The sequence below is a fragment of the Euprymna scolopes genome, chromosome 9 (genome assembly GCF_053919585.1).
Source record: "Euprymna scolopes isolate OS-2025 chromosome 9, ASM5391958v1, whole genome shotgun sequence".
NCBI lineage: Eukaryota > Metazoa > Mollusca > Cephalopoda > Sepiida > Sepiolidae > Euprymna > Euprymna scolopes.
In genome coordinates, this window is record NC_136490.1 from 78,367,143 (window position 1) to 78,384,701 (window position 17,559).

A 17,559-nucleotide genomic window follows, 5' to 3' on the forward strand; every position below is an offset into this window, starting at 1 on the left:
CAATTTGTGATATATAAAACTTTGGTACGTAAATTATTAAAATTTTAATAGACATTTCAAAATGGGGGCGGGGTGATTTAAAAAAAAAACGTTTATCTAAAATATTATATTCGGTTTAATAGAAAGAGCATAAAATTTCACATTAACCCTGAAAATATCGTAAAATTTAACTAATAGAAAAATTTTGATAGATTTTTAAAGTTTAAAAATTGAAAAAAAATTAACTCGTAAAATTCAATTGATTTCATTATGTAAAAAAATGGCTGCATGAAAGCGTGCTGGCACTTTGTAAACACTGTTTTTTTTTTTGAATAAAAAATAATATTTCTATTATTTTTTTAAACAATTTTAATAGTTTATTTTGGAAGTATATTCCATAAAGAAAGTAAACAACCCACTTTTAAAAGAGAAATTACAAGTTTTTTATTTTTTATTCTCAGTTTCATGTTAGGGGAGTCAAAAATTCCCCAAAAATTCTGATACACCTACCACACAGCCATGATAAAACCACAATTCAATAATCAGTACTTGGAGGCCTGCATGAATTCCTTTGGTGGGCCATAGTTTGCCCATCCCTAGTCTAGACCCAAATCGAGTTGCATTATTATTTCTTTATCATGAATTATAATAGTTACATATTTTCACAACCCTTCTCCATTATTTTCAGTCTCCACCAAACACACTCAGGTTTTCTATTCAATGACTACCTTTGTGTCCTATTTTTTTGCATATTAAAACATTTTCTTGATAAATATGGACAGTTCTAAACCCAATGCAAATTACCACATCGATTACACAGAGACAGAATTTTTTTTTCAAATTCTCTCTTAGCTATGTGTCAATATGTGTCTTTTTTTCCTAACTTGTGTTTTATTTTTTATGTGTTTATTTTTAAATTGTCTGTCTGCTTTTTTTATCGGCACAACTTCAGCTTTAATATCCATCATATATTTTTTAGCAATTTCTATTTTCTGGCAATTCTCCATTAACTTTTGTAGGGTTAGGTTTGGTTCACTTTCGAATTATGTTAGGATATGCCTCCTAATTTCCACATTTCAACAAGAAGTCAGACCTTGTGTAAATACTAAACATTTAAAATTGTCTGCAAGTTTGAATTCATTGCATTGTTTATTTACCATGGCTGTGCACATTGCGAAATCATCTTTGTCATCCTCATGTGAATTCAGACATGACTAACACTTAAATATAAATAACTATAAAATAGTTCTGTAAGAAGTTCTACCGTCTTGGCAAAAGATTAATTCTGACGTTATACATGGTAAAATAAAAGCCAAAAACTTGTTATGCTTAGCTGTCTTTAATTTCCGTAATAGTAAACAAACTTTTTTTCTGGTCTGACTACTGTTTGCAATCGATACTAAAAAAATCTTCATACCATCTAAAATAAGCTTCAAATCTGTAGCAGACATTGTCAATTGCATTCCATATTGAGTCTTGTGAAAATGTGGTATACTACCACATTTTCATTGGTGAACGCATTATTTTTTATGACTTTAATAAGCTGCTCTTTCATGTGCTGTTGATTTTCATATTGTTGGGCCTCTAGTTGTTCTTGTTGTTGCTGTTGTCTTTCATCTGAGGATTTTTGATGTTCAAATAATTGTTGTTGCATGTTTAATAATTGTTGTTATTCAATTTGCAGTTTTAATACTTGTTTAAATGTACTTTGTAAGGCGTCCATCCTTGTATGATGGGTAAAATACAGAATTTATGGAAATTTACCAAAACCGTGTTTGGATAAACCAGGTTTTGGTATTTTTAAAACTGGGAGAAAAGGGAACAGTAATTCGCTTTTGTCAAAGGCAAACGAATGTTGAACATTCAATTTTAAATTCCTTGAAAAGAATACTTCGAAAAGAAAGTCGTTTTCTTAGACGAGAGAAAAAAAAAATATATGTCGACAAAAAAGATTCAATATTTTTTCAAAGCATATGTCTTTTTTTCATAGAACAGAAAAAATATGTTGACAGTGAAGATGAAGTCTGAAAACCATATTTTCGATTTTCTTAGTAAGCAAAAAAAGTTTTGCTGGCACACTTATTTCATGACGAAAAAACATGAATAATACATATTTTTCTTTCTTTTGTATTAAGGATGTGCCCAGATGTCGTGACAGTGTCAAGCAAAGAAAAAAATATATGAAAATATTCTTACTTATCACGAGTTTACAATTCAAACTTTTATGCTCACACACTTATTTAGTTTTTGTAAGTTCCTTTTCATCATTGTTTTGTGAACATTTGCTTGGTTTAATTCAGTTTTCTGTCATGAGTTAGGAAATATTCTAGTATCATTGGAGGAAAACACTTTGAACACTTCCATCACCAATGACAAAACAGACTCCCCCTCCCTCCTATAGATTACATTCTGTAACGTTTAGGAGGGAGGAGGAGTTTGTTTTGCTAGAGGTATTTTAAATTCAAGTGACCTCTGTGAGGTTGAAATCCAACGTCGCCACTGTTATAGCCTTGTTAAAGAGTTACAAAAAAAAAAATCAAAATGCCAAAATAAAGTAACATCATGTATTGTAAAGTGTACAATTGGTGGGTCGTTCATTTTAGCCAACGAATGACCAAGGTTGGTCCACCAGATATCGACCGACTCTTTATGGCTTAGTTTTTCAGTATTTATTGAGAGACTGGAATAGTTTATTAGTAGGTAGCATAGGTTAGTTCCGCCACAACAGTTTGATAGGCTGTTGTTACCTAATCCAGTGAAGAAATCTTAAAAAAATGAAAACCAGATGACTAAAATTTATAAGCCAGGACATAAAGTATATTTTCAAAAATTTTAGGACTGGAAAAATGTATTAAGAAAAAGGATATCAAGCAAAAACGGACTTAGAATCAGTTATGCTCACCGAAAAATTTAACTCAAATTTAACTTAAAGAAAAATATCAATTATAATCTGATGGCATGAATATGAGTACATCAAGTTCTTCCTCTTTATAAGAATATAATAGGCTGGTTAAGCCATAAATACTGACTTGTAGACCAGTTTAAGTAAACATGGAAAAACATGGTGAAAACCTCACAAACTTAAGGATATACCAGCCATGATCACGGTATGCCGACTTACTAGATTGTATTACTCAAATACTGTTACTGTTTTTTAATATTTCTTCACTGGATTAGGTAACAACAGCCTATCAAACTGTTGTGGCGGAAATAGATTTTTTACACCATTATATAAGTTATGAGTTCAAGCTTTCCATCATATTCTTTTTTTTCTTCTAGCTGTCTTCTTGTTTATGATAGCAATTATTTTACATTTTCATAGATTTATTTTTCAAAAATATCTCTATATTTTTAATTTTCTAAAACAATAAAAAAATTTTTAATTGTTACATTTTTCTGAATAGGTTAGAGCTCGTGATTTACCAAAAGACTTCATTGGGCCAGTGAGAGTTGTAAGAATTGATGATCTAGATGAAAATATGTGTTGTGGAACGCATGTGAATAACCTCAGTCAGCTGCAGGTAAGTAGTCTGAGTATTAAGAATGATATTACAAAGCAAAATGATTTGAAGTTTGCATTGTTGTGAGGCCGGCCATCCGGGGACAATCAACCCAACAACTAGCAAGGTAGACATGGGCAAAAGTAAACGGCAAAAAGGCAAAGAAGAATGACAGACACAGGTTGTTTGGTTAAAGGCGAAGGTTCGTCTTTTATTTGTAAAGGAAGCATGAAATAGTGTTTGAGATCATATGATGCTGGGTGTCTGTAAGGTCGCACATCACAGGAGGCTAAGGACTGGAGGTCTGTAACAGGTACTCTAGACGTAGCGTGGTTTAAGGTTGCTTGGCTGGACATCAGGGTGATCTGGAACGGTCAGTGGACACGCAGAACATGGGGTCAGTATGCTGAAAACGTGGGGTCAGTGTTAAGGAAGAGACAGTAGATCGGCACTTAGAATGCAAGATCAGTGTTTAGGAACTGACAAAAGATCAACACTGAGAACGTAGGGTCCATGTTTAGGAAGGGAGGAAAGAGTGACACTAAGAATGTAGGGTAAGTGTTAAGGAACAGATCAATGGTCAACACTGAGAACATAGGGTCAGTGTTAAGGAATGGATGGTTGGCGGTAGGAAGACAGGTGCAAGAAAGGTTGCAGATCAGAAGAGCAAGGTTCAGGCGAGGTTGCCAGAAGGCTGCAGGAGGCGCTGGAAGTTGCAGGAGTGAGCAGGAGCCGCTGGAGTGAAGTGAAATTCGCTGCTGGTGAATCTCAGGAGGCAAGCAGTAGTGAATCACATTAGTGGTAGAAAAACTTATTAGTCCTGATAAGAGCTGGTTGGTTAGCCCTGAAAAGGGCTGTTAGAACTGCTGCTGAGAATCCCTCGGCTGGTGGATTCAGTCAACAAAACTGGTAGCATCAGTTGCACTTCAGGAGCCTCCTTCTGCTTCTGGGCCAGATCTGTCTGACTAGGTTGAGGTGGGCTGTATTCATTTAGGCAGAGTGATGTTAGAGGTGTTGCTCCCACAAGACAAACAAATGACTCTAATTAATTCCAGAACAAAATTTTTGCAAACAAAAGTAGCTTGGGAGTTTATTGATTTTATTTGAATTAATTTTGTCTAAAAGTAAGAACTCAATTGTTTGAATTTTTTGACGTTAAGCTTAATACATTTGAATTCCCACATGCATAAAGGGGTCCAGGACGGAAAGAAAGGGAAAGCGAACGTGTTCACTGAAACCAGATGTTGTTCATATGTTTAGGGAGCGTTAGCTTTTGCATCCTTTGTTTAAGGAAAGGAAGATGAAGAGAAAACATCAGGGGTGAAGAAAGAAAAACAAAAAAAATGGAAGTGGTGATTTTTGAAACCGCAACAAGGCCCCCTGGATGATTGATCATTATTAATCTATCTATAAATATAAAAGCGAAATGTATGCATGTATGTGTGTTCGCTTTTTCTGTATGTCTACAAAAGGATTTTTTCAGAGAAGCGGTCACTCGCTTCACAACTTTTAAAAACTTTTTATATCACATATAAATCGTAATATCTCATAGTTAACAATGAAGCTCGCCTGTCTATTTAATTTTCTTGATTTCGGGAAGATAAATATTCAACATTTGTCGCTCGCCGCATGTGGGCCAGTCTTTCTCCTATAACATCTTGGGAAAATAAAAATCCCACAGTCAAACTTGACCTCATTAACTCATTAAAACGGGCACCTGCCAAATCCAAGTAATTAAATAAATTCAACCGTGTTTCCGTTAGCATCTTGCGGTGGGGCAATCGTTAACGTCGCTCTTTTTTTTTCACACTTTAATTTACAACTTTGCCTCAAGCGTTCGGGTTCGATCCTCATACTTACTTTTTTTTTAACCACCCACCCCCGGAGTTTCAACACACACTTCCAAACACCTGGGCAACGCCGGGTACCTCTCGCTAGTTAATAATAAATGTATGTCTTGTCTTTACTTTGGAAAGTAACCTTTCCTCCTCAACAGGTGTGTTTAGTTGAGGGAATGGACAATTCTGGAGTTGGATATACCCCTTGACATGCTGACTGTGACAGTATGGTTGATGGGACGTGTGTGGCATCTAGGTGGGTCGAGACGAGTTCTGTCTAAGGCTGGCTTAGCCCTGTCGATGGAAATGGTGTCTGTTTGATTTCCTCGGTCGATGGTGAGATGCTTCTCTGAGCGCTTCAAGACTTTAAAGGGACCCTGGTGTGTTGGTGTCAGAGATCTCTTTAGTGCATCATTTCTGCTGAAAATGAACTCGCAGTCCTGTAGCTGATGTGGGACGTGGACTGTTGATGATGGTTGCCTGGGAGGTGTGTACTTTAGTTGGGCCATTTTATGACGTAGTTCCTGAGTGAAAGGACTCGCGGATGTGAGATCGGGAATAGTGTCCTCAAAATATTGGCCAAGTAGTGAGAGTTCCGTGCCAAGGACTATTTCCACTATTTCCTAGGTCTTCGTTGAGTGAGTTGCGGATTGACAAAAGGATCAGAGGCAGCTTATCTACCCAGTTGCTGGTGGGGTGTTTCATTATCAGGGAAACCTTTAGTGTCCGGTGGAATCTTTCCACGAGGTCATTGACGCAGGGATGATAAGCCGTCGTCTTGATGTGCTTTACGCCGAGTAGTTGAGGAAATTCCTGGAAGAGTAAAGAACTGTGCACCACAGTCGGTGGTGATGATGCCAGGCACACCAAATATTGCAATCCACTTTTAAAGGATTGTCTTTGCTACTGTTTTAGCTGAGGTATCTCTGATGGCCACCTGGAGAAACGGTCGACCATGGTGAGGTGTTGATAATCCTGGCACATAGGGAGAGGTCCGACTATGTTGTTATGTCCCTTGGATCGGTGGGAGTTGCCCTCCTTTGTTCAATGTTTTATAATGTAAACTCTCGGACATAAACGTGAATAAGCGAGACTTGGTTAGTCAGCCATGTTGGACTGAACGATGATATATCCTTGTCCTGTTGTTATTAATAGAAACTTAACAAAACATGGTGTCAGAACAAGGGATTTACATACAAATGTGAGCAAAATACGGGGAAAGACTTCTACTACATACCGAGCCTAAGAGCCGTTAAAAAAAAGAAAAAAAGTGAAATTCCATAAGAACCTCCCAGAATGAATAGCCACATGAGCCCACCAGAACCCTTTCCATTTGACCAACCCGAGTTCTGAGAAAAATGGATACAGCAGTTCAACCGTTACTTGATGACAAACCAAGTCCTTGTCAGGTGGACACCTTAATATATGGTATGAGCGATAAAGCCGAAGACATTTTCGCCACATTCAAACTTGCACCTGAGGAAGCCCAGAACTTCAATATAGTGGTAGCAAAGTTCAATGACCATTTCAAAGGCGATATGAACATAATTTACGAACGGGCCAGATTCAACCAAAGGTGTCAAGAGGAAGGTGAGTCTATTGATTCATTTATCACTAATCTCCACACACTAGCTACAAACTGCAATTTCCGAGACTTGTACGAAGAATTAATTTGTGACAGAATTGTAGTTGGGTGCACAGATCCTAAAGTATCACTAAGTCTGCAAATGATTCCAGACCTCACCTTGAACAGCACGACAGAGTGAACCAATAAAATCACATTGTTGGTGAAGATCCGGCTGACGATAATATTGCAGTCCACTACGTTAGTGACAACAGAATTCGTAGACAAGACAAGACCCGGGCGAGAATTGTACTATGAGAATCAACAAAAAAATGAGTGCATGCAGTAGCATAGACCAGAGGCTGAGTGCCACCGCTGTGGTAACAAAATCCAAGATCAGAGACGCACGTGTCCTGCCATTTCAGTCACCTGCCACAATTGTGGTAGGATTGGCCACTATGCTCAGTGCTGCCGCACAAGAAGGCTTCATGAAATTAAACCTAGCTCGGATAACTGTGAAAGCGATCAGAATGCGTATCTTAATGTTCTGATGATATCAGAGATCAGCATGAGTAAACCTTGCCATCAATGGAGTGCCACTGAAATTCAAGCTGGACTCTGGGGCAGATGTGACCGCGATTCCAGAGCATATATACAAGTTAAGGAGAGACCTATCAGATCTCTCGGATACCCACAAAATTCTTCATGATCCAAGATGTATTCCACTCAAAGTGACTGGAGTGGTCACTACAACTGTTTCACATGAACAGTTTTCAGCAGAACAGCGGATATTTATTATCCCTAATCTCAAGGAGCCGCTGTTAGGAAGGCCAGCCATCGAAGCACTTAAGCTCGTAACTGTCCACCCAAATTTGCATACCATCAGCAGCCAGATAAAAAAAAAAATGTCAGACCTATTCACAGGCCTAGGCACATTTGGGGAAGAATGTACCATACTCTTACATCCGGATGCGAGTCCATACTTAGTACCCACACCACAAGGCATACGACTACCCTTGATGGAGAAAACACAGGCAGAGCTCCAGAGAATGGAAAAGCTTGGGGTCATAAGCAAGATTGACACATCCACCGAATTGTGGTGGTAGTACCAAAAGCAACTTGAATGATTAGGATATGCGTAGATCTCACAAAGCTCAATAAGTGCGTAAAACGTGAACTCTACATGCTCCCCACGGTCGACCACCTTTTGGCTCAGTTAGGGGAAGTAAAAATCATGAGTAAATTGGACACCAACAGCGGATATTGGCAGATTCCACTTTCATGAGAATCCTGTTCGCTGACGACCTTCATAACTCCATTTGGACAATACCAATTAAACTGCCTCCCATTTGGTATTTCATCAGCGAGTGAGATCTACCAAATGTGCATGTCACAAATACTAGAGACCGAAATCGGAGCCATATGCATGCAAGATGATGTTTTAGTATATGGAAAAAATCAACAAGAACATGATGCGCGGCTGAAAAACACACTACAAAAAATTCAGGCTGCTGGCATTACACTCAATTCTGAAAATGCGAAATATCCAAGTTATCAGTAAAATTTCTTGGACATATACTCAGTGCTGACGGCTTGCAACCTGATCCGGAAAGGCTCACTGATGTCTCCAAATTCCGAACACCAATGAACATGACGGAAAACCGCTGGTTCCTAGGGATGGTGAATTAATTAGGAAAATTCATTCCAAACCTAGCAGACATGACTAAACCATTAAGGGATTTATTGAGTCAGAAATACGCATTTGTTTGGGACAATGCACAACAGGATGCATTCAGCTCCATTAAGAAAGCATTGTTTATCACCTGTGCTATGCCTGTACAACCCATCAAATGAGACTGTGGTTTCTAGCGACGCTTCATTTAATGGGTCGGGGGCAGTATTATTACAATGACAGGATGACACAAAATTACACCCCATCGCCTATGCTTCACGAGCCATGTCAGAAACTGAAACCCGTGATGCTCAAATAGAAAAGGAGGCCCTAGCCATAACATGGGCTTCTGAATCCTTTTCAAACTACCTTGTTGGACTACACTTCACAGTGGAGACAGATCACAAATCACTGGTGCCACTACTAGGTACCAAGGACCTCAGTGAATTTCCAGCAGGCATACAAAGGTTTTCAATACGTTTAATGAGGTATGTATACACAATTTGCTATGTCACAGGTAAGGAACTATATACAGCTGATGCTCTGTCAAGAGCGGTATCTGGCAATGGACCCACCAAACAAGACAAGGACCTAGAAGAATTAGCAATAGCATTCGTCCACACCATGAGGGAATCTTTACCTGCCACAGAAGAATGTCTGAAAGAGTTGGAGGAAGCCATTAAAACTGATGAAATCAGCAACTACATATTACAATATGTAAGAAACAGCTGGCCACCAAAGGATCATGTCCCAGCATCAATTAAACCCTATTGGGCCTACTGTGACTGTGGCAGCATCACATCTGAGAATGGATTACTGATGTATGGCCCACGGATCATAATCCCATCACTACTGAGACCGACTATCATTGCCAAAATCCACTCTGGTCATCAGGGAATTACCAGGTGCAGACAAAAAGCTCGCCAATCCATATGGTGGCCAGGACTGTCTGACCAAATCAAAAGGCAGTGGAAAACTACTCAAACTGCCTGAACCCCTCATGACAACTGAGCTTCCAACAAGACCATGGCACACTCTAGCCTTTGATCTGTTTTAGGTGAAAGGCAGCAGCTATGTCATAGCTGTCGATTACTTCTCTCGATATGCAGAGATCGCCATGCTTACATCAATGACTTCCAGTGCAATAATACAGAGCTTCAAAGTTCTTTTTGCCAGACATGGAGTACCTGTCATCCTAAAAACAGACCCAGGAAGCCAATACAAAAGACTTTGCCATGTTCGCAAATGACTGGGGATTTCAGCATGTTACAAACAACCCTCGCTATTCTCAAAGCAATGGAGCTGTAGAAGCCTGTATAAAAACAATGAAAAGAATGCTAAAGAAAGCAAACGACCCATATCTTTCTTTGCTTGCATACAGAGCAACACCAATGGACTGTGAGTTTAGCCCCAGTGAACTGTTAATGGGCCGACACCTCAGGACAAATGTCCCGACTCACCCAGATCGACTAAGCCCCAGGTAGCTCGATCTTGAGAGTTTTAGACAAAGGGAAAAGAACTAGAAGGCTTAACAATGACACTCACACAGCCTATCACATAAAACTAAAGAGCTACAACCACTCGAAAATGGCACACCACTATGTGTCAGAAGCTCCAATTCTTCAAACCAGGAAGGCATCGTTGTTGAAATGGCAAATACACCACGTTCCTATATTCTACAGACCAAAGAAGAAGGGACAACAACCCAACGCAATCGACGACACATCATACTCAAACCACCAGAAATAGTTGAGGCTCACACATTGGAGTTTCATGAAGACAGTCATCTACCAAGGGAAGAAAAGTCAGAACAGCATGCCCCACCCTCACCTCTCAAGAGTATACAACAACCAGATCTGAACGTCAGTCAAGACCACCTATTAAGCTAGACCTATAGTATATATATATATATATATATATATATATATATATATATATATATATATATATTGTTATATTGGTAGAGAGGCTGGTTGATATCGGTTGATAAATTAGGAAATAATCATAACGGAATAAGAAATAGTTTTTTTTTATCTCTTAGGGAACGCCTACTGTGAACGGTGAATTTAAATTCAATAAAAAAAAAAAAAATAAATAAATAATAATAACAAACAAATGAACGCACTAGCGTTTGAGGCGTACACACACCCCTCCCTCCCTCTGAAAATGCAATGCACGAGAGAGCCCACTGTCAGCGAAGCTGATGAAAAGGGAAGAGAAAGAAAGAAAAAGTGAAATCAACACGACGAAAAAAAAAAGCAGTTTTGAACTGAGTGTTCTTTTTAATGGTGATAAACGATAGCGTTCGTATAAAAATATTGAGAGGCAAGAAAAAAAAAATAGAAAAGAAAAAGAGACTGCGGAGAGCAGTGAACGTTGTCAAATGGACTGGTTGTTTTGTTTACGTTTGAGCGAATAATGAATCAAAAAAAAAATAACAAAAATTCGCTTTGAGCCGGTGATGCTTAGGAATGCCCAAAGCACAGCGTAAACAGATTTCCCTGAAATAAACAGGAGTTGAGTTCTTTCGGTCGAGAATGGACATCATGGAAAGCTTCACGCCGAAGATATTAAAGCTGAATAAGAAGAGGGTTGCAACGAACAAAAATATTGTCATGTCGACGGGCGTCCCCATCCAAGAAGTAACCAAACAGGAAAAATCTTGCGAATGATGAACTTTGCGGATACATTATGAAACACGAAAGTCCAATTGGATAAAGTTAAGTGACTATTATGATTTCCCCATGCCGATATACCCGCTCCTTGTCCTTGGCCGAACTGTCATACCATAATGGAAATGATATATACATTTTCTCTTATATTATTTTTTTTTTGTTTGTCACCTTGTTTTCTTTTCTTTCTTTTATATATCTTTGATATACCCTTGTCCTGCTGTTATTAATAGAAACATATATGTATGTCGCTGAAACATGCGTCTGGAATTTTGTGTGTCTGTGTACCTTGCATTTCTGGCACACAAGGCACGTTGATACCCAATCATGAATGTCAGTGTTCATGTTGAGCCACACAAAACGATCAGCGATGAGTTTAACCAAAGCACGTTTGCTGGGATGTGACAATCCATGTAGGTGGTTTAAAATTTGCCTTCTGAGTGCTGAAGGTCCCGTATATAGTTCTGTTTCTGAAAGGAGTTGGAAACTCTTTCAGTTGCAGAGATGTGTTAGCCAACACTCCTGGAAATGTTGCATCTGATTCCTGGGCCTCTGCTATTAGGTTTTGGCTGAGTGGGCTGTCTTTTAAGGTGTTGATGTTGGATCTGGACGTCTGTAACAGTTGTTATTTCCTTTGACATATTGGATATCAGAGGTAAACTGTGAGATGTAGTCCAGATGTCTGATTTCACGGGCTGAATATTTGTCGGAGTTGTTTGACAAAGAGGTTGTCAGTGTTTGTGGTCAGTCAAGACAGGGAAGTTCTGCTCTTCCAGTAGGTGTCGAAAGTGCCTGATGGCAAGATATATTGCCAGAAGCTCTTCTGAGCTGGTGATAGCTTTGCGGAGAAGTATGCAATGGGTTTGCGTTGGTCACCACACTCTTGTTCTACCACAGCTCTCACTCAAGTATCCGAAGCATCTGTTGTGATGTATATCTGCGTCTGTGTGTCCTCATTTAGAAGCGCTAACTTGATAAAGTAAGCTAAAACTATTTTTACTGCATTAAATGCTTTTTCTTGGTCACGCTTTTGGGTGATGGCTTTGTTTTTCCTCTGGAGGAGATTTGTCAGGGAGGTGAGGAAGCTTAAGCATCCAAGGATGGATCATCAGTAAAAGTTCACCATTCCCAAGAAACGGTGCAGCTGCTTTACAGATGTAGGTATTGGAAAATCCTGGATAGCTTCTATCTTAGCAGGAAATGGGGTGATCCCGTGAGCATCTGTGTGGTGTCCAAGAAAATGTATATGTTGTGCACCGAATTCGTACTTGTCTGGGTTGATTCGGAGACCATAATGTCTTGAATAGGGAAACACTTCTTCGAGGTGTTCTTCATGGGTATCGGCATCTCTGTGGGATGTTGTCAATGTAGGCGTAGATGTATAGCAAACCATGCAGAACTCTGTCTATGAACCTTTGGAATGTCTGGGTCTCATTACACAGTCCAAAGGGCATTTTTAAAAATTCAAACAGTCCAAAAGGGGTTGTGACTGCTGTATTTGGAATGTACTTCAGAGTGACTGGGACTTGGTAGTACGTTTTTGTCAAGGCTATTTTCGAGAAGATATGGGCCTCCTGCAAGCCCGAGGTAAAATCGTGAATATGTGGGAGAGAATACCGGTCAGGAACAGTGGACATGTTGAGTTTCCGGTAGTCCACACAAACTCTAAATTCCCCATCAGATTTTGGTACCAAGTGGAATGGTGAGACATATAAACTATCTGAGGGACAGATGATGTTGTCTGCCAACATCTCCTCAAATACCTTCTTAGCATATGCCAACTTGTGTGGAGGAAGTCATCATCATGGTATGCAGGTTGTCCAACGGTCTTGATGTGGTGTTGTGTCTGATGTTTGTCAGCGTTGGTAGGCTTAATAGGCTGGGTAATGTCCTTGTACTGACCCAGAATTCCTGCATAGCGTGGGTCATGCTGTGTTGCCAATCCTAGTTGTGTTCAGACGTGATGGAGTTCCTGTAATCTTGAGAGATGTTGGGTTGTCGGACAGGGTCCTTATCTTCATGTGAACAGCCAAGAAATCGATACCAAGCAAGGGTGTTCTGACATTTGCTACAGTGAATGACCACTTGAGGTCACACCTGAGGTCGATATTGAACATCAATTCCTTGTTCTCATAGGTTTCTATGATAGAGCTGCCCGAAGTTGAAATGGGGTGGGTTTGCTGCTCGAAGTTGAAATGGGGTGGGTTTCAAGGTGGATTTGTTGGCGGGTGGTATTACGTTGATGGTTGCACCAGTGTCAACTAGGAATTTTAGGCCATTGTTCTGATCCCACACATAAAAAAGACGACTGGTTTATTCGTTTTCCTGGGTCTTCTGGTTTCTGCAGGGAGGTTGGCATTTGCAGGCTTGGTCACCGAAGTTTTGATGGCATTCATCTGGGTTGTTACTTCATCCCAGACTTGAGCTGCGGGTATGGCTGTGATTCCAGGTATGTGGTGCCGGGCTATGATTACGGGTATTTGGTGCTGGGCTTCATCGCCTCTGGAGTAGGGAGAATTTCAGGTCTTGGAACTCAACTCTTAACTGAGCTATTACCTTGTCAAAGCATTGAGTGGGATTTTGAGGGAGAGTTTCGACTTGGTGGACCATTTGGTGGCCCTGGGAGTAAATTTTGGCAGAAATATCGAGGGATTTGTCTACTGGCACCAGAGCCAGAACTTGGGTAATGTTTGATGGTAACCAATCCATCCACAGGCCTCGGAGGATGGGTTCGGCCATAGTAGGGTTTCCGAGGTGACTTTTCATGAAACACAGGAGCCAAGATGGTTTTCTGTCACCCAGAGATACATTAGAAAATAGATCTCTAATAAGGTCCTCTTCCGAATGCCCCATACGCTTGAGAACGACTTCTTTAAGGCTGGGTGTATGGGAGCTAGTTGGGTGTGTTGAGGAGGATGTCTTCCACATCTTCCACTACTATTGCAGGAAGGGTTTGTACCACCGAGGTGTAGTTGGTGTCTTGGCATGTGACTTTCCTGGCTGCAAATATTGCATCAAGTTGGACGAATCAACTCCTTGTGTTGACTGTACAGTGAAAGCTGTATGAAAGGAGATGATGATTTGATCTCAGGTTCATCTGTATTTTCAGTCCTCTTCTTTGCCAGTCATTTGCCCATGTCAAGTATCACGTCGGGGTCACCACTTGTTGTGGGGCCGGCCATCCAGGGACAATCGACCCAACGACTAACAAGGTAGACACGGGCAAAAGTAAATGGCAAAAAGGCGAAGAATAATGAAAGACACAGGTTATTTGGTTAAAGACAAGGGTTTGTCTTTTATTTGTAAAGGAAGCATGGGTTTGAGATCGTATGATCAGGATGCTGGTTGTCTGGAAGGTCGCACATCATAGGAGGCTAAGGACTGGAGGTCTATAACAGTTACTATAGACATAGCGTGGTTTAAGGTTGCTAACTGAGTCTGGAATGATCGGCTGAACGTCAGGGCGATCTGAAATGGTAGGTGGACACTGAGAACATGGGGTCAGTGTTAAGGAATAGACAAACGGTTGACACTGAGAATGTAGGGTCAGTGTTAAGGAACGGATGGTTGGTAAGGAGCCAGGTGCAGGCGAGGTTGCAGACCGGAGGAGCAAGGTTCATGTGAGGTTGCCGGAAAACTGCAGGAGGGGCTGGAAGCCGCAAGTCACAGGAGTGAGTAGGAGCCGCTGGAGTGAAGTGAAATTCGCTGCTGGTGGGTCCCAGGAGGCAAGCAGCAGTGAATCACATTAGTGGTAGAAAAACTTATTAACCCTGATAAGGGCTGTTTGAACTGCTGCTGGGAAACCTTCAGCTGGTGGATTCGGTCGACAAGACTGGTAGCATCAGTTGCACTTCAGGAGCCTCCTCCTGCTCCCGGGCCGGATCTGTCTGACTGGGCTGAGGCGGGCTGTATTTATTTAGGCAGAGTGATGTTAGAGGTGTCGCTCCCACAAGACAAACAAATGACTCTAATTTCAGAACAAAATTTTTGCAATCAAAGGTAGCTTGGGAGTTTATTGATTCTATGTGAATTAATTTTGTCTAAAAGTAAAAAGTCAATTGTTTGAATTATTGACGTTAAGCTTAATACTTTGTAGTTCCCACATGCGTAAAGGGGCCAAGGACGGAAAGAAAGGGAAAGTGAACTCATTCACTGAAACCAGATGTTGTTCATACATTTAGAGAGGGTTAGCTTTTGTGTTCTTTGTTTAAGGAAAGGAAGACAAAGAGAAAACAGCGGCGGGAGGGGGGTAAAGATAGTAAAAAAAAATGGAGACGGTGATTTTTGAAACTGCGACAGCATAAATGATCTGTATTTCCTGCCAGATTTGGGGTTAAGGTTGAAACTGCATCGGGCAAGAACATTGTTTTAACAGATGAAAGAGATGTGCTTAGCATAATGTCTTAAGTTTAAGTGATACACTTTCTCAAATATGAGTACAAAGCATAAATACATATTTTCAAATTGATTTAGGCCTAATCTCAGAATAACATAAAACAAAACAATTTATATTTAGTTCTTAACAATGGTTATATATGGTTTAAATTTGACAAATACTTATTTTTTACACTAAATTATTTAAAAAGAGAAATTGCAGATATCACAAAATAATATTTTTCATTAAGAAAATACCGATAATAATAGCAGTGAAATGCATTGAATAAGAAATTGATAAAACATGTTATCTCTTTTTTTTCTTCTTATGTAAAGAGAGGCAAGTCGCCATTGGAACAATCATGGAAAATGTATTGCACTGTCTCCTTTCTCCTCGCATTATTTGGATGTTCTCATCTCGAGTATTGTTTGCACAACGTTTTGCCTGATGTAACCTCTGACCTTCTTGAGGTGTATCTTGTCAAATGCAGGAATGTTGAACTCCGGAATTTCCACGAAATTTCAAACAAAACCTTTTATTTACTTCACAAGGGTATCATGCTCTCATTCCGTCAGCCATGACTGTATATAGGTCTTAAGTAATTCAAAATTGTACTATTCATATCATCCACACTGATGATTGAACCTTCAATATCCAGAAGAGTTCCATTTAGAACTGAATTTTACCTCATACTTTTAACATTACACCTGGTAGAAGCCATTCTAACTTGTTTTTAATTTTGTACACATTTAATTGGGTTTTAATATTTGAGTACCACATAAGTTTATATTTATATCCCCTGTACTTTGTTCTTTAATATTAAGTATTAAGTGATGATGATACTAGTGATATATTATCAGTTGACACGTCATCTTTAGTCTGTGTTTCTTGATATAGCAGGATGAAATGATGGATTCAGAACTCCCAATCAAGAGTGTCACATTAACATGTCAACAACATCAATGAAAGCCTGATTTTTATGGTATGCATGCAATCGCACTTTTTAGAATGCAGAGTAGTCTTTAAACTGAGAAACAGAGCTAAGTGATTCTGTCCAATAGAAATGAGGAGATCAGGTTCCAGAAATTCTCTGTGTAGTGATACATCAACATATATTTTCTTTGTATAGGAAACTGGTGGGCTATTTCTCAATGTGTAGCTGACTTGATACAAGTGCATTTATCATGATCAGGGATGGCTCTTTTTGTCACATGTTGGAAGAAGCAATGATCAGTATAAGCCGATTATATTTTGTGGGTTGAGACTAGTGTGTTAATGGCAATGAAATGAAGGCCTGGGTAAATGCACATTCTATAGCTACAAGGGTGACACTAGAAGTGAACAGAAGCATCATGGAAGTTGCCTGTTGATTTTGTCCAAACAATGCCGCCTACATTTCATCCAGGAATGGCATTTTGGAACACAGTCATAGAAGCATAAAAACGATTGCAGAAAAATTGCTCTGCATTGGAGGTTGTCTACTGGTATCTTCAATCTTTCAGCTACAGTACTGGCTGACATACTGCATAGGTGCCTCCACTTGAATCATAAATAACTGAAGCAAGATAGAAGAAAGCAGATGTACAACTAAATTGGGAACTTGGTACATAACCAACATGATTAATCAACAGTAGATGTGACTCAGTAGAACATTTCACCATGTCAGAAATCTCTGCCCATTTTTAGGATTGGCTCACTAAAATGATGAAGATCATACAGAGATAGTAAATGGCCTATTGTGTTCATCAAATGATTCTTCTAATATATATATATATATATATATATATATATATATATATATATATACAGGGTGAACAGAAAGTCCTTGGACCGATTCAAAAGTGGTTTATTAATAGAAAATTACAAAAATATAAATTAAACATGAATGAAAATTATAAGTTAGGAAACCAAGAATAAATTCAAATTATTTATTTTCAATGTGATGTCCCTTCCTTTCGA

At 39.4% G+C, this 17,559-nt stretch overlaps 1 protein-coding gene across 7 annotated transcripts in view; it reads left to right on the forward strand.

The window, feature by feature from the left end:
- LOC145284719 (alanyl-tRNA editing protein Aarsd1-B-like) overlaps positions 1–17,559 on the forward strand; it is a 405,535-nt gene that overhangs the window by 171,031 nt on the left and 216,945 nt on the right. For 3 of the 7 annotated variants that reach the window (XR_013868868.1, XM_080133636.1, XM_080133637.1), the window contains 2 exons: positions 2,115–2,228; positions 3,384–3,500. The exons of 1 other annotated variant lie outside the window; for it this stretch is intronic. Coding sequence is in view for 5 of the 6 variants with exons in the window: in XM_080133636.1 (XP_079989762.1) it covers positions 2,115–2,228; positions 3,384–3,500 (231 nt within the window). In the remaining variant the exon portion in view is untranslated. The remainder of the gene's footprint in view (positions 1–2,114; positions 2,229–3,383; positions 3,501–17,559) is intronic. 3 more of the 7 variants (XM_080133638.1, XM_080133639.1, XM_080133640.1) reach the window with 1 other exon arrangement.